At 36.8% G+C, this 23,991-nt stretch overlaps 1 protein-coding gene across 1 annotated transcript in view; it reads left to right on the top strand.

Moving 5' to 3' along the window:
- The window catches only part of ARIH1 (ariadne RBR E3 ubiquitin protein ligase 1), a 113,591-nt gene that overhangs the window by 85,711 nt on the left and 3,889 nt on the right, over positions 1-23,991 (top strand). The window contains exons 6-13 of the mRNA XM_077881785.1: positions 3,697-3,763; positions 5,764-5,870; positions 7,937-7,979; positions 8,506-8,577; positions 12,049-12,179; positions 15,978-16,035; positions 21,509-21,769; positions 23,426-23,538. Of these exons, the coding sequence (XP_077737911.1) occupies positions 3,697-3,763; positions 5,764-5,870; positions 7,937-7,979; positions 8,506-8,577; positions 12,049-12,179; positions 15,978-16,035; positions 21,509-21,769; positions 23,426-23,538 (852 nt within the window). The remainder of the gene's footprint in view (positions 1-3,696; positions 3,764-5,763; positions 5,871-7,936; positions 7,980-8,505; positions 8,578-12,048; positions 12,180-15,977; positions 16,036-21,508; positions 21,770-23,425; positions 23,539-23,991) is intronic.

Here is a 23,991-nt window from a genome sequence, read left to right on the forward strand (position 1 = left end):
TAAGGGGTCCTTTCATGGAGCTTATTGTTTGGGGATAAGGAATCAGGAAGGCAGATGTTAAACAAATGATTATACAGATAACTTAAATTTTTTTAAATTTAAATTCAGTTTGGAGGGGGCGCCTGGGTGGCTCAGTGGTTAAGCATCTGCCTTTGGCTCAGGTCATGATCCTGGAGTCCTGGGATCAAGTCCCATGTTGGGCTGCCCATGCAGAGCCTATTTCTCACTCTGCCTATGTCTCTGCCTCTCTCTCTCTCTGTCTCTCTCATGAATAAATAAATACAATATTTTAAAAAATAAATTCAATTTAGGTAATTATTAATAATCTATATTATATTTAAAAACTGTATTTATTAATAATATACTGCATTATTAGTTTCAAGAGAATTTAGTGATTGATCACTTGCATAGAACACCCAGTGCTTGGGATCCCTGGGTGGCGCAGCGATTTGGCGCCTGCCTTTGGCCCAGGGCGCGATCCTGGAGACCCGGGATCGAATCCCACGTCGGGCTCCCGGTGCATGGAGCCTGCTTCTCCCTCTGCCTGTGTCTCTGCCTCATTCTCTCTCTCTCTCTGTGACTATCACAAATAAATAAAAATTTAAAAAAAAAAAAAAAAAAAAAAAAGAACACCCAGTGCTTATTATATCACATGCCCTCCTTAATGCCCTTTAACCAATTAACCCATCCCCCCACCTAGCTCCCCTCCAGCAACCCTCAGTTTGTTTACTATAGTTAAGAGTCTCTTATGGGTTGCCCCTGTATTTTCATCTTATTTTATGAATATAATCTGTTTTGTTTATTAAATTCCACATATGAGTGAAATCATAATGATACTTGTTTTTTTCTGACTTACTTCACTCAGCATAATTCCCTCTAGTCCCATCCAGCTCATTGCATATGGCAAGATTTCATTCTTTTTGATGGCTGAGTAGTATTCCTGTGTGTGTGTGTGTGTGTGTGTGTGTGTGTAGACATATATATCTGTACACATATAAACATCACATCTTTGTTATCCATTATCTGTTGATGGACATCTGGGCTTTTTTCGTAGTTTGGCTATTTGTGGACATTCTTGCTATAATCATTGGGGTGCAGGCACCCCCCCCTTTGAATCACTATGTTTGTATCCTTTGGATAAATACCTAGTAGTGCAATTTCTGGGCTGCAGAGTAGCTCTGTTTTTAACTTTTTGAGGAACCTCCATACTGTTTTCCAGAATGGCTGCACTAATTTTCATTGCCACCAACAGTGTAAGAGGGTTCTGCTTTCTCTGCATCCTCACCAGCATTTGTTATTTCCTGACTTGTTAATTTTAGCCATTCTGACTGGTGTGAGGCAGTAACTCATTGTGGTTTTGATTTGTATTTCCATGATGCTGAGTGATGTTGAGCATTTTTTCACGTGTGTCCATTAGACATATGTATATCTTTAGAGAAATATCTACTCATGTCTTCTGCCCATTTCTCGACTGGATCATTTGGATTTTTGGGGGAGTGTTGAGTTTGATTTGATAAGTTCTTTATAGATTTTTGGATACCAGCCCTTTATTTGATAAGTCATTTGCAAATACTTTCTCCCATTCTATGGATTGTCTTTTGGTTGTTGTTGCTGTTGTTTTAAAGATTTATTTTATTTTACATTAATTAATTAATTAATTAATTAATTAATTAATTAATTAATTAATTTAAGAGAGCGACAGAGAGCTATCAGAGACACACACAGGGAGAAGCAGGCTCCTGGCTGAGCAAAAAGCCTGATGCAGGACTTAATCTCAGGACCCTGGGATGATGACTTGAGCCAAAGGCCAGACACTTAACCAGCTGAGCCACCCAGGCACCCCAGTTGCTTTTAGTTTTGTCAGCTGTTTCCTGTGCAAAATGCTTTTTATCCTGATAAAGTCCCAATATTTCAATTTTGCTTTTGCTTTCCTTGCCTCTGGAGATGTGTCTAGCGGGAAGTTGCCGCAGCCAAGGTCAAAGAAGTTGTTGCCTGTATTCCCCTCTAGGATTTAGATAGATCCTGTCTCACATTTAAGTCTTTTATTCATTTTGAGTTTGTTTTTGTGTATGGTGCAAAAAAGTGGTCCAGTTTCATTCTTCTGCATGTGGCTGTTCAATTTTCCCAGTACCACTTGTTGAAGAGACTTTTTTCCATTGCTTATTCTTTCCTGCTTTGTGAAAGATTAGTTGACCATAAAATTTAGGGTCCATTTTTGGGTTCTCTTTTCTGTTCCATTGATCTATGTGTCTGTTTTTCTGCCAGTACGTAGTGTCTTGATCACTACAGCTTTGTAATACAGCTTAAAGCGTGGAATTGTAATGCCTCCAGTTTTGGTTCTCTTTTTCAACATTTCTTTGGCTATTCTGATTCCATACAAATTTTAGGATTGTTCCATCTCTACACAGGTAACTTTCTAAATAAAATTGTGACAGATTTTATGGTGGGAGATGTATATGATGCTGTGAGAACTGAGTGGAAACTGCTATGGGTGGTTGTCAGAAAAGGCCTCCTTCAGTGAGTAACTGTATTTTAGCTGAGTAAAATAAAATAATATAGCAACATCTAATATTTATTGAGTGTTTACTATTTGCCAGGCACTGATTCATAACTCTTATTTCTGCTATCCATTTTACAGATGAGTAAACTGAATAATTTAGAGGTCAGTGAACTTATCCTTAGTTCATAACTAGTTAAGTGTGAATCCAGTTCAAAGCTAGGCTATCCCATCGGAACCTAGCATGATATTCTTCTCTTTCCTTTTCAAGAGAGGTAGCCCTTTTGCAGAAGCCTCTGAAGAAGGACTATACCCACTATTTTTGAAAGAATACAGATGTGACAGGAGTACACTGAAAGTAGCACAGGACAGGGTGGGGACTTGTGGAAGGCAAGCAGTGCCATAAGAAGCTCAGGAATTCAATGGGGCCAGATTATACAAAACTTGCTTAAAAGATTTGTTTTAAAAGATTTTAATGTTTTAAAAGATTTGTTTAAAAGATTTTAATGAGGTTGGACTATGTTCATGTTTGATCATTTTTACTGGTTTTGTCAGGGGTTAATTCTTTCTGCTTTAACCATTTTCTTGAAACACTCACAGGAGTGCTTACCATTAAAACTAATAAAACTTAGGCTTCAGGATTCTTTACTTTCACGGGTTCCTATGAATTCTAGAAATTGTTAAGAACATATAGAATGTTCTAGGTGGATAAGGGAAGCTAGGTTGTAGTCAGTAAACATGGTAATGGTAATGTTTACTTACAGATCTCAAGGTGGCCCTCAAATTTATGTATAACAAAACCTGGATCCATTTCTTAACATTCCTGTCAATATCTTTTATTTCACACACTGATTTTTGAGAGGGCATCTGAGGGAAGTTGATTGAGAATTGCTGTCTGAAGTCAGAGTAAGAAGACTCTGAAAGGGGCCTAAACTCCACAATAGTTAAGTCATTAGACTGTAATGACACAGTGGGTAAAAATGGATTATTTTGTGTATAAGAAACTCAAAGATGGGAACTCTACCAAAATAAAACTACAAAAACTTTTAAATTGTTGTCTTGATTTCTACAGTTACATTTGTTGATAGTCTGTATGCATTTTAGTATTTTCAACTTGAAATTGAAATTTTATTTTATAAATGTGGAAAAATACTCTTGGCTAATAACTTCTAATAAACTACTTTTATTCTTACTCTCAGGCGCCTGATCACAGATTCGAAAGTTAAGTTAAAGTATCAGCATTTAATAACAAATAGCTTTGTAGAGGTAAGTGATTTCTCTTAACTTTTCCTTTCTTAAGTAAGAGTAATTGTTTATCACTCTCGATAATAAGAAAGACCCGGGATCCCTGGGTGGCGCAGTGGTTTAGCGCCTGCCTTTGGCCCAGGGCGCGATCCTGGAGACCCGGGATCGAATCCCACGTCGGGCTCCCGGTGCATGGAGCCTGCTTCTCCCTCTGCCTGTGTCTCTGCCCCTCTCTCTCTCTCTCACTGTGTGCCTATCATAAATAAATAAAATAAAAAAAAAATTTATAAAAAAAAAAAAAAGAAAGACCCAAAGGTCTTGGTTTATGACATAAACATAGTTTATGGACTTTATTCATGAGGCATACCAAACACTCTTATTCTCAAAGGAATGTGCCAAATCAATAAGTAGATGTCTCTTCATAGATCTAGAACTTTGGGTGATAAAATTATTTTTACAGTATTCTTCTATTATCCCTAGCAAAAAATTATAGCTGATTTTTTTTTTTTAAGATTTTATTTATTTATTCATGATAGAGAGAGAGAGAGGCAGAGACACAGGCAGAGGGAGAAGCAGGCTCCATGCACCGGGAGCCCGATGTTGGATTCGATCCCGGGACTCCAGGATCGCGCCCTGGGCCAAAGGCAGGCGCCAGACCGCTGCGCCACCCAGGGATCCCTATAGCTGATTTTAATGATGTGATGTTTAAGCATGTTTGGCAATTTAACCTTGCTAATATAATATCTCTGCTTGTTTTATTAGCTTCCATTACCAGTAAACTCTGTTAATAAAAAGAGCTATATTTATTTGTTTTTATCAGTTGTTTTTCTTTTATACAGAGGTCAGCAAACTATGACCTGTTTTCCAAATATTTACTTGAATGTGCCCATTTTTTCTATGACTTCTTTTGTGCTATAGTGGCATAGTTGAGTAGTTGTGGCCCTCAAAAACAAAAATCTTTACTCTCTGGCTCTCTCTCTCTCTCTCTCTCTCTTTTTCTTCCAACTAGCTCCCTCCCCCCCCCCCCCTTTTTAAATTTCTTTTTATTGGAGTTCAATTTGCCAACATATAATATAACACCCAGTAACTCTCTGGCTCTCTACAGAAAATGTTTGCCAGCCTCTGTATAAGATCATCAATGTAAATTGATATTTTAATTCGACAAAGTAATTCTTATTTCTATTAGAAGATTAAACTGAAAGTCAGACCAGATATTCTAGAGAACAGCATATTTTAGGAATACTATATTTTTAAAATGGTCAATAAACTTGAATTCTGGTGCAGAATACTTGAGCCATATTTTGTCTCATAATAATACCTCAAAAATTTTACTTTTTCTAAGAACTAAATTACGATCATTGCTATGTTTTAAAAACTGACTTTTGTTCTTAGAAGACATTTTTATGATCAAAAAGAGAAATTGCATATGTATTCTATAGCATCTAAACACCTTCCCTAAGTAGCAGTGTTCTTGATTTCTCACATCTTTGAAAATTGCCCTGAAGAACCATAAACAAATTGATACTTTTTAATGATCACAAATGGGTAATTATTTTAAAGCTTGTCATTAGGATTTTGAAGGTAGAACCAAGACACGGTTCGTGTACTTATAAAACCAGATTTTCAAGGTATCTGTAATCTTGGAAAAACTGCATCTAAAAGCATTACTTGGCAGCACGGATGGCTCAGTGGTTTAGAGCTGCCTTCAGCCCAGGGCATGATCCTGGAAACGAAGGATCGAGTTCCACATCAGGCTCCCTGCATGGAGCCTGCTTCTCCCTCTGCCTGTGTCTCTGCCTCCCCCACCCCCACCCCTGTCTCTATGGATAAATAAATAAAATTAAAATAAAAGCATTACTTTAGAAGACTACTAAATATTGGGGACAGTCTTTTATATGCTTGTGTCTCTGTCTTTGGCCCTTACACTGGGGAAGCAATGTAAATAATTGCTTATTGTAGTAGGAAATATTGCATCATGATATAATTTGCTGTCGGTATTTATTTTCTAATTTGGGTTTCAGTGCAATCGACTGTTAAAGTGGTGTCCTGCCCCAGATTGCCACCATGTTGTTAAAGTCCAATATCCTGATGCTAAACCTGTTCGCTGCAAATGTGGGCGCCAGTTTTGGTAAGCATGTGATTTCCTAAATTGAAATAGTACATAGAAGAATGCAGCTGTAATCACATTTTCTTGTGTGCTCCGTTGGAACTAATATGGGAGCAAACTTACAGATATGGGACAAGAGTTTAGTTCTCATTTCTGATGGAGTGCTTATTATGTTTAGTTCCTCTATGGCTCTTGCTCTGTTTTCTTTTTTTTTTTTTTTTCTTTTTTTTTTCTTTTTTTTTTTTGCTCTGTTTTCAAGTTATCTCTTAGGAAACAAAATACAGAGGATTATTTTTCCTTTGTTCTGAAAAGTTTAATCTTACTCCTAGAAGGAAAATGTGTGGATAAATTTGTAAAGATATAACATGGTTGATTAGATATACTTTTCAACCAATATTTTCCCTGTGGCTTTACTGGCCCAGCTTTCCTGGTGACCTCCATTGTGGAGTTTATAACATACTATTCAGTCTTTGAATTCTAGATTTGACTTAATAGAGAATTTCTAGTACTAGAGAATTTCCAGTACCACGTATTTGTATTAGTTAAAATGATTTTCCATTTTCCCTGTGGATCTTTTAGGAATGAGAAACCAATCAAACCAAGTAGCTCTAAGAACTAGCAAACAGACATATTGGTATTTCATATCATTCTTTTTTTCCTCTACAAGCAACTGTAGAATTAGACTTACACATCATTAATACTAAATATTTCCAAAAAGGAGCAGATAACCTTACAGAGATGAAATATGTGTGAAATACATGCTATTTTGGTAAAGATTAAATATACATTACTATTTTAGAGTTTATCCTATGGACAGGAGGTAAAGTCTGATTCTGTATCTACTTTAAAACATTTTTGTATGAAATATCTTGATACAGACCAAAATATAGAAAATAACAGCAGTGAATACTTATATAGCTACAAACCCACCCAGCTAAGACAATGTTAGTATCTTGTTTTCGTTAAGAAATAAAACATGACACATTCATTTGAAGCTCCTTTGTTCCCTTTTCCATCCCACTCCCTATCTTCTTTTCCAGAAGTAACCATTATCCTTGACTTCACTTAATTTGATAGTACTTTGTTCCCCTCATTTGCAAAGGATTTTTGCCATTCTTGAATTACTTAGCTAATCAGCCATTCAGCAATTATTTTTTTCATAAACATTTGTATTTATTCTTAATTTATACTTTCTTAAATGTATATAGCATGCTTCTAGAATACAGAAAGGAATTAACAATTAATATATTCTTAGGAAATATTTAGTCACACTCTTGTTTTATACCTTGCTTGGTACAATTTATAGGACTGAGGTTAATTTGTTTGGATCATGCAAATGTGACCTGTTTGCTTCTCAAATATTGCTCACTGTGCATTAGCATTAAATTATGTAATTACAAAGTCAGACCTTTTCTCTTCATTTGGGGTGTTAAATAAGAGATTTAATATATTCTAATAAAGCATTGATTGAAATTTAAGTTCAAATTAGTGAAAATTATTTGGTTTCAATTAATGAATGTTTATAGCACAAAACTATACATATGTAAAATGATCAGAAAAATACAGATCTGGGGATCCCTGGGTGGTGCAGCGGTTTAGTGCCTGCCTTTGGCCCAGGGCGCGATCCTGGAGACCGGGGATCGAATCCCACGTCAGGCTCCCTGCGTGGAGCCTGCTTCTCCCTCTGCCTATGTCTCTGCCCCTCTCTCTCTCTCTCTCTCTCTCTGTGACTATCATGAATAAATAAATAAAATCTTAAAAAAAAAAAATACAGATCTGATTAAACTGAATTTTTTGTCTTAACAGTTTGGTGGCTATTTAGAGAGTCTTTATAAAATTATCATCATAGCATGTCTTCATGCCTATAATCATTTCTTCATTTCACACAGACACACAACGATACATGGTATCCTAACACTAAATTCTAAATAATCTGTGGTGGAATAATAAAAACTTGGCTCCTGCCCTTGTATTTGCCAGTCACTAGAAACTATGAAACCACTGAGAAACTATAAAACATGAAATGATTTGTTTACTGCGTACAGTAGGTAGGACTTAATTCTTTTAACTCTTGTGTTACTTAACAGCTTTAACTGTGGAGAAAATTGGCACGATCCTGTTAAATGTAAGGTGAGTTTATCTGGCATTTTCTTTTTTAAATAACGTAATAAAACACTTCTGAGACTTGATGATTGAAAACCAGGGCCCACAGTTTTGTTATCCACTTGTAGATAGAAGATTGTGTTTTTCCTTTTTATTTCAGATGATCATTTGAATTTTTGAAATTTTTGAAATTTCATTCCATAGGAATAAGTCCGATCCTAATGATTATCAGGATAACAGTGGTTAAGGAACCTCTCTGGGCAGGCTTTGTAATTAGCTCAGGGGAAATGGCACATCTTGGAGCTCTGGGTTCCCACTTGGCTCCAGAGAAAGTCTTCCTTTGGTTGATTTTATATATACTGGATATGAGAACTATAGGGTCCCCTTGGTTTATAAGGAAGTAAATCCAGTGATAATCTTGTCCTTTGCCTTTTACATTTAAGCTTGACTGTATTTAAATGTTGAAGTAATTTACTATCCTTATGTTGAAGTAATTTACTATCCTTTTTCTTAAGTCTTTTGTTGTACCCTAACAGTTGTTGTTTTCAAACAGTGGTTAAAGAAGTGGATTAAAAAGTGTGATGATGATAGTGAAACCTCTAATTGGATTGCAGCCAACACAAAGGTTGGTATTTTCCTTCAGTAAACTCTTTCCTTTTTTAGGGAAACTGTGATAAGAATAGGTGCATCAGCATTAGCAAAACAAGTAAGCTTACATAGTTAAGGACTTTGTTTTACCTTTACCTCAGTTAACATTTGGGGGGGTTTGGGTTGTTTGGGGAGTTTGGAGTTTTCTTTGTTTTGCTCCCCCTGAATGCCTTTTTTTAATTTTTTTTTATTTTTTAGTGTTCAAGTTTATTTTATTGAGCACTACTGCAACAGGCATAGTACTCTTCTTTAGAAGTTTTTGTATGCTAGGAAAATAGAGTTTCCTGTAGAAGAAAAAGCTGACAATTTTTCTACCCAGGGGTTTGATAATGTTTTTTCATATCATTCTTGCCTGCCTTTTAGTATAGAAATACAGAGTTTACTCCACCTAGCTTGGTTTTATCAGACAAATTTACATTTCTGCCTTTAAAAATCTCAAGAGTTTGGGGTGCCTGGCTGGCTCAGCTGGTAGAGCATGCAACTCTTGATCTCAGGGTTGTGAGTTTGAGTCCCACACTGGGTATAGAAATTACTAACATAAAATAAAGAAACTTAAAAAAAGAATCCCCAGGGTTTAACTTTTAAGGAGTCTTTCTTTTTTTCTTTTCCTTCAAAATTTAATTTTAAGTAATCTTCCACCAAGTATGGAACTTGAACTCACAACCCTGAGATCAAGAGTTACATACTACAGACTGAGCTAGCCCAGCAGCCCCTACTTAAGAAGCCATTCTTCAGAGCAGTATTGAGAGTAACTGTTTATATTATGTAACTGCACTGGGCTTAACATGTTTGGCATCTTTAACATATTAAACTTATAAAATATGATTTAAGAGACTTGACTTTTGAGAACTAGAGGTTTTGAGGGTAGTAATCGATATCCCTTGTTTTTTGTTTTTACTTTTGAAGTACATTACTGTTTATGATACTAGTTTTAAGATTCAGTCTGTTTATGACCATGGACCACTTCTTAAACTCTAGACAGATGTTTTGTTCTGCAAATGGATGTATTCTTTAGCGCCCTTTTTTTTTTCTATCACTAAATAATTTCACTAAATCACCATATGTTTGAATCCCAACTGTGTAGTAGAAAATTGTGTAAATAGCCAATCTTTATTTAATTCAATCTTACGTCTTGTCTTTATTGGAAGTGACTAGGTGATGGAACAGTAGTGTTATTCATAGACTATTCATTCTTAGTATTGCCTTTCACATGTGAAGATGATACTTAAAGAATACTGAGTTGTTTGACCAGTGTTAGAGCTTTCTATCACTCAGTTACAGGACAATGATAATAAGGAATGTTTAAACTATGGAGACCAAAACACACCATTTTATGCCATTCGTCCCCTGTTCTACCCAAAAAGATTAAAATGGGAAAATATTTCTATTTCCCAGAAAGCCTTAGTGAAATAGTCTTGTTTCATAAAACAAATGGTGAAATGGGTGGTTGAAATCAGTACTTTTGTGCTCTCTAAAATTATCATGGTAAAGCTAATTCATGTCACTTAAGAAAACCTTTCTGTGTTGTTAGGAAGTGATTACTTTAGTTGTTTAAAAATATCCTGGACAGGCATACTTTCTTGAAAATTGATTTCCCACCAGATATGTTAATTAAAGTCCCAGAATCCTTGAATATGCTCTGTAAAGCTAGTATTTAGAATAGAGCAGTTGTATTTTCACTAAGTAGTTTGATTAAACTATAGCCCACTTTCTGCATCTAGAAAAACCTTCCCGATACTTTAAACCTCCAAGATGTTTAAAATAGGTAATACAGGGCACCTGGGTGGCTTAGTCCATTAAGCATCAGACTCTTGGTTTCAGCTCAGGTCATGATCTCAGGGTCCTGGGATGGAGCCCATCCTCAAATTGGGCTCCTAGCTCTGTGGGGGATCTGCTTTACCCCCACTTGCTGCTCCTGCACATCCCCTCTTTAAAACAAACAAACAAACAAACAAACAAATCTTTAAAGTAAAAAAATAGGGAGTACAGGTTTGAATATGTTTGACGTTGTTTAGAAAGTAGATTATTGAGGAGGAATGACAGTTAGTAATAGTTATCTGCTTGGTATTTTTGAGAAAAACCTAAAGAGTTTTTTTCTTGAGAGGTTTCAGAAGCTTTTATGTTTGGTATTAGCTCCTTAAACAGACTTGCAAATTATCGGTGGTATCCTGACATATTATGAGAGCTTAATATTATTTGGTTAATTATAACCTAGAAATGTAGAATAAAACAGATACTTTAGACCTGTAATTTGCTTTCTTGGGAAAATGTAGAATACGTTAATTGATTTCAAAGATTTGATTTAAATGTATAATTAGAAATTGCCATATTGGCCTATTTAAAATGACTATAGTTCACAATCAGGGTAGTCTGTTTCACAACGACCAAATTGTATAAGTAATATAATGGGTGATACTCCCCCCTTGTGGGAGTTACAGGCATCAAACAAATGCAGCAAAAATATAAGCTTTACATCTTATAGTATGATTTACATTTTAGTAAGTTTGATTTTCTAGATTTTCCAAAAGAAAAAGAAAACCATAGACCTGTAGAGTAATAACTTTGGCTTACTAGCAACCAAGAATATGACACAGATCGGAAAAAGCCATGATCTCTGTAGCACAGTTGTGAAGGGATCACAATGAGAAGAATTTAAAACACAAGGGTATTTGAGGGTGCCTGGCTGGCTCAGTCAGTAGAGCATGCACCTCTTGATCTTGGAGTTGTGAGAGTTCAAGCCAGGTTGGGGGTAGAGTTTATTTAACTAAAACAACAACAATAAAGATAAATAAAACCAAGGGTATTTAACAGAAGAAAGTTGGGAAATTCGGTAGCTACATAAAGAATTTACCAGTCTTACCAGTCCCACTTATCTGATTCTTAAGACTCAATTGCATAGTCTTCAATCCTGAATCTACCATTTGCTACCTATGTGACCTCAGACTAGTGTTTTTATTATTTTTCTCTCCCTTAGTTTATTCATTTGACAAATGAAAATAGGATCACTATAAGGATTATTATTATTTTTTTATAAGGATTATAAATTAACGCATATAAAACACTGAGAACAATTAGTGCTATACAGGAATTACTCAATAATTATTTCTAGATGACACTCGAGAGTTAACTATATTTACATGAACAATATGTTTTACCTCCCGTAAAACTATTATTACCACGTGTATGGTTAAAAGTACTTAAAATGTTTTTGTCCCCCAACCCCACTAAAACAGATCTTTTAATTGTGTATCCTAAAAGCCAGTAATAATAATAGGTAATTTCTAGTAGTACTTAATGTATTCCACATTGTTCTAAGTGCTTTACATGTATTAATAACAATAAATGTGGTATTTAAAAATAAACCAAATCTAGAACTGGCTTCTTTTCGGTGGTAGTAATACAACCTAGTGTGTAGCATTGACACCAACTTTATAGTTTCTCTTCATAGGAATGTCCCAAATGCCATGTCACAATTGAGAAGGATGGCGGTTGTAATCACATGGTCTGTCGTAACCAGAACTGTAAAGCAGAGTTTTGCTGGGTGTGTCTTGGCCCTTGGGAACCACATGGATCTGCCTGGTAGGTTGGGGAAATGAAGGGGAGAAAATCTTCATATAAGTATGTAATACATGCCATGTAATTACAAATAAAGTTTCTGCCCCATGGAAGTCACTAACTTGAGAGCTAGATAAATTAATACAGTGTGTGGTCATTGTTAAAAATATATGCAAGATGTCTGGAGCAGGGATAAATTAGGCATATTTCACAGAGGAGATAACAATTGGGATGAATTTTAAGGGAGATTAAGAAAGAGGTCATTAGTTGAAAGTGGTAGGAAAAGCGTTTAGGGCAAAAGGAGCAGCATGAACAAAGCTAGAATGATGTGAAAATACATGACTTATTTAGAGAAGACTTGCATTGTCTAATATGTCTGTCTAGGCAGTAGTTGAAATCTAAGAGCTTATTGGTAAAACCCAACCCTCAATTGTGTTTTACTTATCCTTGTATGCTATGTGTCCCTAACTTTAAAAGTTGGAAAATTGGGCAGCCCCGGTGGCGCAGCGGTTTAGCGCCGCCTGCAGCCCGTGGTGTGATCCTGGAGACCTAGGATCGAGTCCCATGTTGGGCTCCCTGCACGGAGCCTGCTTCTCCCTCTGCGTGTCTCTGTCTCTCTCTCTCTGAATAAATAAATCTTTTAAAAAAAAGTTGGAAAATTGCCTAAGCAATCCAGATTTTTAGCCTCTCTTTGAAACATAGTCCTCCTTGGCAACATTTGTTTGGAACTGATTAGTAGCCCCAAAGATGGAGCCTTTACTTTCTAGTTTGATGTATTCCCCTAAGACTGAATCTTAAAGGCATTTGCATGTATCATCATGACAGTATATTTAGAAGATGCCATTATATTTAGGAGAGATAATATCTTTGTTCTGTGCGTATTTCTTAGCAGTTTAGGAAAATGCAAGTTAGACTTGTGATGCCTTGAGTTTTAAGAAAAAAAGGCAGCTAGCACATCTCCTGGTAAAAATGAAAGTATTTCTGAGTGTTGTAATATGCAAATGACCCATTCCACGTATTTGTGTTACCCACTTTATTGGCGTTTCAGCTTGTGGCCCCTCTGAAGTTGTGGGGCATGGAAAAAGAGTTAGAAAGTAGACTGGGACCTAAAGCAGTTTGGACATTATCAGAAGGATTTTAAATTGGGAGTGATCTGATTAGATCTGTAATTTAGATGAGACGGCTCTGTATTATGTGCTTTACATACATTACCTCAGAATTGTGGCTGCTTTCTAGAGACTGAATGGGAGGGGAAGAAATTGCAGGTTTGGGACAGGAAGAGGATCTCATCTTTTTTTTTTTTTTTTAAAGATTTTATTTATTCATCAGAGACACAGAGAGAGACAGACAGAGGCAGAGGGAGAAGCAGGCTCCCTGTGGGGAGCCCCATGTGGGACTCGATCCTGGGTCTCCAGATCAGGCCCTGGGCTGAAGGTGGCGCTAAACCGCTGAGCCACCCGGGCTGTCTAGAGGATCTCATCTTAAGACAATGGCAAGTGTTTTAGTTTCATTGGAACTTTTATTAGTTTCATTCAAGGAATAGTGAGAGAGCTTACTTGCCTGAAATTAATTTTGAATTAGGTAAAAACTAGTTGGTTATGTGGAAATAAAGAAAGTGATTTTGCTACTGCTAATGCCTAGGAGAAGGGTGTTTGGGGGTTAGCCCAACAGGTACTCTGGATTTTAAAAGCAAACGGGGATTAGACTATTCCCAGAAACTAAATATTTAAACCAACAAGCCTAATGAATGGAGAAGAGTTATTAAAAGATACGTTTCTTGCTAAAGATACTTCTTTTATATGTAAGAAAATCTCTGATCATAACTCAAATTTTAAAGAAGCTGTTTTGAAAACTCAACAAAAACAAAACTAATGTTGAATACAGGAGAATGAAGAATGGCCTGGACCAGGGTTGTCAGAAATGTTTCCTGTGCCTTGCCTTTACCCCTAGCTAACATGGCAAATGAATCATGCTGTGCTTCCTTATTTAAATCTGAAAATGCCTCAGAATCCTCAAAATAGCATTCTAAGTAGCTCTGTCCATCATCTGAATTAGAAGTATAAATTAATTCTCTCTGCTTTCCTGGCCTTTAAGTCCTTAACAATTTTGGCTGAGTAAAGTCCAGAAGGAGTTGAAGCAGATAAATATCTTAAAAATATCAAAAGGAAAATTTTAAAGATATATTAGATAGGAAGAAGAGTTGACAGTTAATAATTGACCAGTAATAGGCAAGGAGAACTGATCTTTGGGCTAAATTGAGTAAAGCAGTTTTTGTAAGAGAGGATCATAACCCAAGCTGGGGGGGAATGAATAAATCTGACTCAAGTGAATTATGGTTTGGATTACTTTAAAAACTGAAAGAGGAGATCAGGAAGCCATTGTTGGTTATTTTACTGAGTAGTTAAGGAAAATGGAGAAATCCCGAATTTCTAAAGTTTGTGCTTGATTCCATATAACTTTTCTGTCAAATCCCAGAATCAAATAGTATTATTAGGATAATGGGTTAAGGAGTGTCTTGTAGATCTCAGCAAGGTATTGCAGTATGAGCTGAGATGTTTGTGGCCTAAACTATGAATACACACAGGGATGTTTGAGAGTAATTGAATGACCATTTCCTGGGAGTTAGAGGTAACGCATTTGGGTCTTCCTAATGGAATACTTTCAAGGTTTGCTGAAAGGTTTTGTGCTTATCTGTTTTATTCACGTAAACTGTGCTGCTTCTCTGGTCCGTTTTATCGATGACTTTCTTGTACTAGAGAATCTTGCATACATTTTGGATAACATCATAGAAGGATATTAAATATGTAGATCATTAAAATCCTGGAAAACTTGACAAGCTGGAACAATGGTTCCCGTTTAACAAGATTTAAATTAAATTCAGAATTCTTCCTTTTGATCTAAAAGGATTACTGTTTAAATCTGAAGACATGACTACAGCATGTGAACAATATAGTCCATTGTTAAGGAAGGGTATGGCCCTCAGTTGTCAGACAGGCATGTTTAATGCTTAGCTCTGAAACTCTAGTAGTTATGTGACCTTTAAGTATGTTACTTATCTACTCAAAATTTAATTCTTCGTCTACTCAATGAGGATAATAATACACATTTCATAAGGTCGTTCAGGAAATTAAATGTGATAGTATATTTAAAAGCCTTAGTAGTAAGTGGGTGATATGTAGTAAGCACTCAAGTATCAGCTGTTCCCATAATGTAGGCTCCCAGAAAAGCAGAGGTAGAGTAATCAGGACAAGGGAAGTGCCAGTCTTGTTCATCTCTACTCTAAGCTGACTTTTAGGCACGTTTCCCCTGCCTCTCATTTTGTGTGTCATTCAGTTTTCAGTGACTCTTGTAAATTATAATAGCAGGTAAGGCATATAGTATAGCAACTGTTACATAGTAATCTTATCAATTATTGGTTCTCTTTGGTTTTAAAGATAAAAAGGTGAGTAACTGGAAAAATTGGGAATATTTGGCTTAAATGACAGACAACCTAGGAAATAAGACCTCTTTCTTCAAAAACTGAGTTAGAAGTACAAATGTCAGGAATGGAAGTTGTACAGTGACAGTGTTTTCTAATGATTACAAATGAGCTGTTTTGGAATAAAGTACTTCAGAAGATAGGGAATCCCAACAATGCTTTGAGTTCCTTTCAGCTTATAATTCTGCCATAATGGTAGAACCCAGGGCATTTCAAACACTTCAGTTTACCTGTATAAAGGAGAATATTGCTTCTAGATAATCTCTGAATCCAAACTAAAATTCTGTAATTTGTTCCCTTTTCATTGATTTTTGGCCTTATGAATCTTCTTAACTTACTTTAAGGTACAACTGTAACCGCTATAATGAGGATGATGCAAAGGCAGCAAGAGATGCACAGGAGGTAAGTACATTTTTTTCAGGTTACAGTTGGACAGGAATGTGCATTACATGTTTATTAGGGAATAATTTAGCAGAAGTTTCCAATTCTGAAAGAGTTGTGGAAAGACACTCCAATAAATACCAGGTATCTATGTACATTTAGAAAGGGAATCTTATCTAAAATGCATATCAGTAACACTCCTGTTTATAGGTTTGTTTGCTTTCTTTTAATTAATCTAGTCGTGTAGTGCTGTTCCAGGTTTTAGTGTCAAGATTTTCTCATCCTAGCAAGGAGTCGAGAGAACAGTATTTGTTAAATAGCTTTACTGCTGTTTATATGCATTCTTGCTTCTTTTTAATTTTTTAACCTCCTTATTCGTCAAGAAGATGAACTGATTTAGAATGAACTGCCTCAAGAAGGGGGAGTTCACTCCCTATTACTGGTTAGCAGTATAACTCACTATTATAGAAGGATTTACTTTTTTTTTTTTTTAAGATTTTATTTATTTATTCACGAAGAGACACAGAGAGAGGCAGAGACACAGGCAGAGGGAGAAGCGGGCTCCCTGGGAGGGGCCTGACATGGGACTCGATCCCAGGGTCTCTAGGATTACACCCTGGGCCGAAGGCGGCGCTAAACCACTGAGCCACCCAGGGATCTCCCAATTTTCTTTCTCCCTTCCCTTCCCTTCCCTTCCCTTCCCTTCCCTTCCCTTCCCTTCCCTTCCCTTCCCTTCCCTTCCCTTCCCTTCCCTTCCCTTCCCTTCCCTTCCCTTCCCTCCCCTTCCCTTCCCTTCCCTCCCCTCCCCTCCCCTCCCCTCCCCTCCCCTCCCCTCCCCTCCCCTCCCCTCCCCTCCCCTCCCCTCCCCTCCCCTCCCCTCCCCTCCCCTCCCCTCCCCTCCCCTCCCCTCCCCTCCCCTCCCCTCCCCTCCCCTCCCCTCCCCTCCCCTCCCCTCCCCTCCCCTCCCCTCCCCTCCCCTCCCCTCCCCTCCCCTCCCCTCCCCTCCCCTCCCCTCCCCTCCCCTCCCCTCCCCTCCCCTCCCCTCCCCTCCCCCCCTCCCCTTTCTCTCTTTCTCTCTCTTCTCCCCTCTCCCTTCTCTCCTCTCCCCTCTCCTTTCTCTTTTTTCTGATTTAAACAGTAAGTGTAAGGACACTTGAGTGGCTCAGCAGTTAAGTGTCTGCCTTCAGCTCAGGGTGTGATCCTAGGGTCCTGGGAATTGGGCTTCCTGCATGGAGCCTGCTTCTCCCTCTGCCTTTGTCTCTGTCTCTGTCTCTCTCATGAATAAATAAATAAAATCTTTAAAAAAATAAAATTAAAAAGTAAGTGTGGATTATGATCATCAACATTTTTGAGTTCTTTCAGCCTGGTAATTCTTTCATAGTGTAGAATCCTGGAATTTATTCCTTATATTCATCTATTCCATATTGAAATTCCCCAGTTGTCCCAAAAATATTATTTTCAAATGGTTTTCCTTGCTATCATTCACAACTTCTGTTGCTTATTATTATTATTATTTTTACTTTTTAAATGTTCTTTTAAAATATATTTCTAATTAAGAATACCATAAACACAAAAGAATATATATAACTTAGTCTATCATATTGTTAGAGATGAGAGTTTTGTGTCTCACTATTTTAAAAAGCTGGAAAATGGTGTTTTGTATTTATAAATGATGGGTGGTGTTTCACAGATGCTCACAATATCTGTGATCCTTTTAAAGGAAAAAAAATCCAAAAATTCCAATGTTGATTTAAATATTACTTAAATACGTTTCAACATAAAACCACCTGTGTAAACTCTTATGCTCATATACAACTATATAACCAAACTAAGAAAACAAAATCTGTGAGACTCAAGTTAAAATTAGTTTGACAGGTAAGTTGTTTGTTGGAATTAAATTACTACTGATAAACTGCTGGGTGGCCCAAGTTTTTTTAAATGAATGTTACTATGCTACTAAGTGCCATGTGGCAACTTGTTTTCCCACTGACTTTCTAGATGTCAGTAATTGCAAATCTTTAATCCTATGGTGCATCATGATTTGATTTGATCAGAATTTATTGATTTATTCGTTTTCATATGTTTTCCTCATTAGCTCAGTACAATTAAAGTTAATGTTGCTTAAGGCCAATTTTAGCCATTTCACAAATGTAACACCTGAAATAAAACTTCAGTTCTTTGCTATAAGTTCATTGAGAGGATCCCAGAGTGTGTTTTCTTTAGGTTGTTGTCAGATTTTAAAATATGTTTAAATCCTATGGTCTATTTAGACCAGATCATTTGGCTTCCCTACCCCACTCCCATCGAGTATACACAGACTTCAATTTGAGATGCATCATTTCATGCAGTTTTTTTAATTTCATGTAGTTTTAATATAAAAGTTCTATATTGACAGTCATGCTTTTCCAGCCTCCTATTTGGACTTGATTCCACCGTTATATTCTTTTTTTTAGCTCAGTTTTTCATTGCATCTCCTTCTGTTGTTGTTTTTTTAATCTTAGCCTTTTTCCCTTAAGGCTTTCTCCTCCTGTTTTAAATAGTCATGATTGTCTTAAATCCTGTTGAAGAAACCATAAATTTCTCCAAAGTTGATTCTGACAATAGTTATCCTGAGTCTACAGAGAAATGTTCTTTTTTCTTAAGCTACATTGTATTTCCTAATTACTGTGGTATAGGCTTTTCATTTTTACCATTGAATGAAGAGTAATCTAGCTAGATCTAGCCAGATATGGTATTTACCAGTAGAGAAAAGTATATGGGTTATCCTTGGCCTCATTTGGGTGCTGGTAGACTCTCTTTCAGAGATCCACAGGGAGGGTGTATTACTATGCATAGCTTCTAAGCTAGTTTCTCACATGTAGATTCTAGAGGCTGGAACACGTTATTTTTCTAGTTTGCATCTTTTGGACTAAACTAGAATCTTTGATTCTGTGAGTGTACAGAGAAAGATTTTATAGGAATGGTTTTGTTTGTTTATTTAGTGGGCACTGTTCCTCCCAGAATGGAACACACCCTTACCTACCCATCTGGCCTCTTCCTTCCTCACTTTCCCTACTCCCATACTCTGGCATAGTATTCACTGGGAATTGTAGCCTTAAAAAGTACTAGAAGATTGGCACACAGTCCATAAAGAAGAGAGATGGTAGTTGAGTACCCTGGAAAGATGGTATACCTGTGTTGTAGAAAGTTATTGACTCAATATACTACGCCACAGTGCTAATCTTGGTGGACATTTGGATTTTCTTATTTTCTAGACCAGGAGAGTCAATACGATTTTTCTGTGAAGGGCCAGATAGTAAATATTTTCAGCTTTACACACTGTATGGTTTCTTGACAACTATTCAACTCTGCCTCTGCTCTTGTAATGCTAAATCATCTGTAGACTCAGATGAGTAGGCATGACAGTTATGGACAGAAGCTGGACAAAGTTCCAAGTTAACTCTATTTACAAAACCAGGCAGCAGCTGGACCTGGCTTACAAGCCAGAGTTTGCTTACCCCTGTTCTAGGCAGTCAGGTTTGTTGTTTTGGATTTTTTTCCAAAGTGCTTTCAGGTTATCACTCACTGCATTCTCAATCCAGATTCTGGCATTTGATTTAAAAGTTGGTCTTACTTGCAATGGTGGTATGGGTTTTCTTTCATGTTGAATTTTAGAAGTGTTTTAGTGAGAAGCTATTTTAGAATTATTAAATCAAGTCCTCTAACATATCATGCATTTTAATATGGTAGTTTTGTTTTTCCATTTAATCTTGGAAATCTGACAGGCTTGAAAATATTAATGCTTTGAGGGGGAGATAAAATGCCAAGCAGATTATTTTCTACATATTATATTTGATTAACATAATTTTAGATTAACACATATTTATTAACATTAGTATTAATCTTTAATATTAAAGATTACTGTTGAATGAATATTAAAGATTACCATTTAATATTAAAGATATTAAAGCTAATATTTAATCTGCTTTTTAATCTAATAACAATTATATATAATTGGCATAATTTTCCATTGTGTAAGCTTTGATTTGATACCTGTCTGATTCTTGAATAGTAATATTAGATTTTTTGAGATGTTTTGGTATTGTATGATAGAAGAACCTCATGGTTGACTAATTATGTGGTTCAGATTAGTATTTGAAAGCTGGAGCCCAACCTCAGGGCCTGCTAGTGTCTGTGCTATTTGTAGTCTCTCAGGCCTAAAGAGAGGAGGAGGAAATGATAGTAAAAAGAAATATGCATGTGTGATAAGAAACCTTTTCATAGTGGTTTCATTTAACAAACATTTATTAATTATTTTCTGCATATTAGGCACTAGAGATAACAGTATTACTTGTTACCTACCTTGGGGTGCCTGGGTGGCTCACTTGGTTAAGTGTCTGCCTTTGGCTCAGGTTGTGATCCTAAGGGTCCTGGGGTCCTGGGGAGGTCTACTTCTCCCTTTCCCTCTGCCCCTCCTCCCTGTTTGTGTGTTCTCTCTCTCTCTCTTTCAAATAAATAAAATATTTTTAAACATAAGTAATAAATAAAAACAAAAGGTCGCATCTCTAGAGATTGACAGTATACTGGGAGAGACCAAGGTGAATTATTATTGCAGCCTGATAAATAAAACAAATCTAGATCAGATAATACTTCATGTATCTTTAAAACACTTTTAATATAACTGCAATACCATTATTATCTTTGTATATATATTTATTATGTTTTTAAAGCAAAACTTTAATATTAACTATCCAGTGTTCAGATGTCTCCATTTATTTCATAAGTTTTCTTTTATAGTTGGTTCAAATCAGGATCCACACAGGGAGTTAGATTTGATTGACATCTCTTGAGTATTCCCTATTCTATAGGTCTTCCATTCCTATTTTCCCTCCACATTGCCATTTATTTGTTGAGGAAGCTAAGTCATTTTGTCCCAGAGAATTTTTCATATTCTGGATTTTGTTGATTGTAATTTCCTGGTATCATTTAATAGGCTCTTTTATCGCTGTTTTTCCTGAAACTGGTGGTTAATTCTAGATACTTGAATTCAGACTCCATTGGGGAGTATCACCTACCTGGTGATACTGTATACTTTCTTTCGTATTATATGAGGAGTTATATGATGTCTGGCTGCCTCTCTGTTGTTTTCTACTTTAAAATGTTGATACTTCTTACTTGTTTACTTACTGCATACTGCAGAACAGTGCTATCCAGTAGAGCTTTCTATGATGGAAATGTTCTTTATCACCACTGACCAAACATGCGTGTTGAGCACTGGGGAACTGAAATTTTTTTAATTTAAATAGTGACAGGTGGCCGATGGCTGCCATACTGGAAGTATAGCTATCAGATATTCATAGCAGTATTAAATAGCAAAAGATGGCAAGAGATGTGTTTGCTCCTGATTTTAGCCTAAATCCCTGTACTGTTTCATCAGTAAATATGGTATCAGCTTTTGTGTGTATTTGATACATTTGTTATAATTACATTTCCTTAATTTTTCTTAATGGGACAGCGATCTAGGGCAGCCCTGCAGAGGTACCTGTTCTACTGTAATCGCTATATGAACCACATGCAGAGTCTACGCTTTGAGCACAAACTCTATGCTCAGGTGAAGCAGAAAATGGAGGAGATGCAACAGCACAACATGTCCTGGATTGAGGTGCAATTCCTGAAGAAAGCAGTTGATGTCCTCTGCCAGTGTCGTGCCACACTCATGTACACTTATGTCTTCGCTTTCTACCTCAAAAAGAATAACCAGTCCATTATCTTTGAGGTAGGAATAGCTACTGAGTGGGGAAGAAAAACCCCCATGTCATAGGACTACTTGGTCTTTCATAGATAAGATATATAGAGTTTTAAAAGCTTCTATCTGCTCAGAATTTAGATATCTTGTCCTAAACTGCATTCAAATTAATGTGGTTTAACCAGCTAATGATTAAGTGTGCAGACTCTAGAGTCAGCCCTGAATTTGAAACTGGACTTAATCAGTTTTTAGCTCTATTGACTTGGAGCAAATTACTAACATCATTTATATTTTTATTTTAAAATGGAGATGATACTGGGTCGTCTGAGTGGCTCAGTTGGTTAAGCATCTGCCTTCAGTTCAGGTCATGATCCTAGGACCCTGGGATTGAGCCCTAAGTCAGGGTCCCTCCTCAGCAGGGAACCCACTTCTCCCTCTCCCTCTGCTTGCCATTCCCCCTACTTGTGTTCTCTTTCTCTGCTCCCCCCACCCAAAAAAAAAATCTTTAAAATGTTAACAAGCTTTAAGTGAAATAATACATGTATATTGCTTATATAGCAACTGGCACATCATAAGTTCTCAGTAAAAGCCTTTATTCAGGCAAAACTAATATAAGATATTAGAAGTTAATATGGTGGTTACTATTCGTGGAAACGTAGTGACTAACGAGGGCTTTTAGCAGTAATGGTTTTTCAAATAGAGTGGTCATTTGAAATTGATGCACGATAATGAAAAGAATGAGGTCTTAACATTTGCTACATGGATAGACCTAGAGAGAATAATTCTGAGTAAATTAAGTCAGAGAAGACAAGTAACCATATGATTTCACTTATATGTGGACTTTAAGAAACACTAATGATCAAACAAAGAAGAAAAGGGGAAAAAAAACCACTCTTAAATACAGAGAGCAAACTGGTGGTTGCCAGAGAGGAGGTGGGTGGGATGGATGGGTGAAATAGATAAAAGGGATTAAGAGGTATATACTTCCACTCACAAAATAAATAAATCATAGAGATGAAAAATATAGCATAGGGAATATAGTCAGTAAGATGGTATTAACATTATTTGGTGACAGATGGTGAATACACTTATTGTGATGAGCACTGAGTAATGTACAGAATTGTTTAAATCACTATATTGCACACTTGAAACTAACATAACACTGCATGTTAAAAATTGATGCATAAAACATTGATGCCTGTAAATGGCAAGAGATACGGTGATTTAGATGGATAAATGTATAGGACTAGCCATAGTACTAAAGGATAACGATTTTAATCTTCCATGGGTTGTTGCAAGAAGTAGGTGCAGCCAGCTATAAACAGGAATGGGTTTATGTTTTTTCCGTAAGTTCCCTCCTTTTTTTGAATTTCAGCAGACAGCAGTTTGCAGAAGTAGAATATTCCAAAAGACTTTTCCTGATTGTTTTTAGGACTTTCTCTTAATATTCTTCCAGAGGTAATGGATGAATCTTTTGTTCTTTTACCATGTAAAAAATTATACTAGGAAAGAGAGAACAGGTTGTTAGAGGTGAAAGTGATAAAGAGCTGACGGGTAGAGAAACCACCTGTGAAAATTACAGTCACTGTTAAGAGCATTCTCTAGGCGAGGAAGCCAACGAGATGGTACGTCTTTCAGCTTTCATCTAAGCCAGAATTACTCTGTATTCCTCCTCCTCTCTTGCAGAATAACCAAGCAGATCTAGAGAATGCCACAGAGGTGCTTTCGGGCTACCTCGAACGAGATATTTCCCAAGATTCTCTGCAGGACATAAAGCAGAAAGTACAAGATAAGTACAGGTGAGATTTCTTGACCAGTTGTTGAGCTAAAATTGCTGCCCGTGTGCCACTAAGTGGGGAAATTTGATGATAGTGAAACTTGGATTTAACGTACCCAATAATCCCGTTGCTGCCACAGATTTCTTCTGTCTTTTGGGCAACACATTGCAGATGGTGGTGCTAGTCAAGCATTTATCCCACTGGTTCTGCTTCCATTTAGCTTTATTTGCTTAGTTGCCACATTGTGAGGAAGAAAGAACCTAAGAAAGGGCAAGTGGTTATTAGGAGGAGGGGTGAGATTAGGGTGCTTGTGCTAGCCTGGGGCTTTAGAGCTTTTATTAGATTTGTTTTTTTCCTAAGGAGAGGATTACTATGTCCTAGGGGTAGAGGTTACTTCAAAGCGTGCTACCTCTTAAGCTAAAGATGCAGAATGTTTGCTTTCTCAACGTGGAGCTGTTCTCCCAAAGTTGTTTC

Source organism: Canis aureus, chromosome 32 (genome assembly GCF_053574225.1).
Source record: "Canis aureus isolate CA01 chromosome 32, VMU_Caureus_v.1.0, whole genome shotgun sequence".
Classification (NCBI taxonomy): domain Eukaryota; kingdom Metazoa; phylum Chordata; class Mammalia; order Carnivora; family Canidae; genus Canis; species Canis aureus.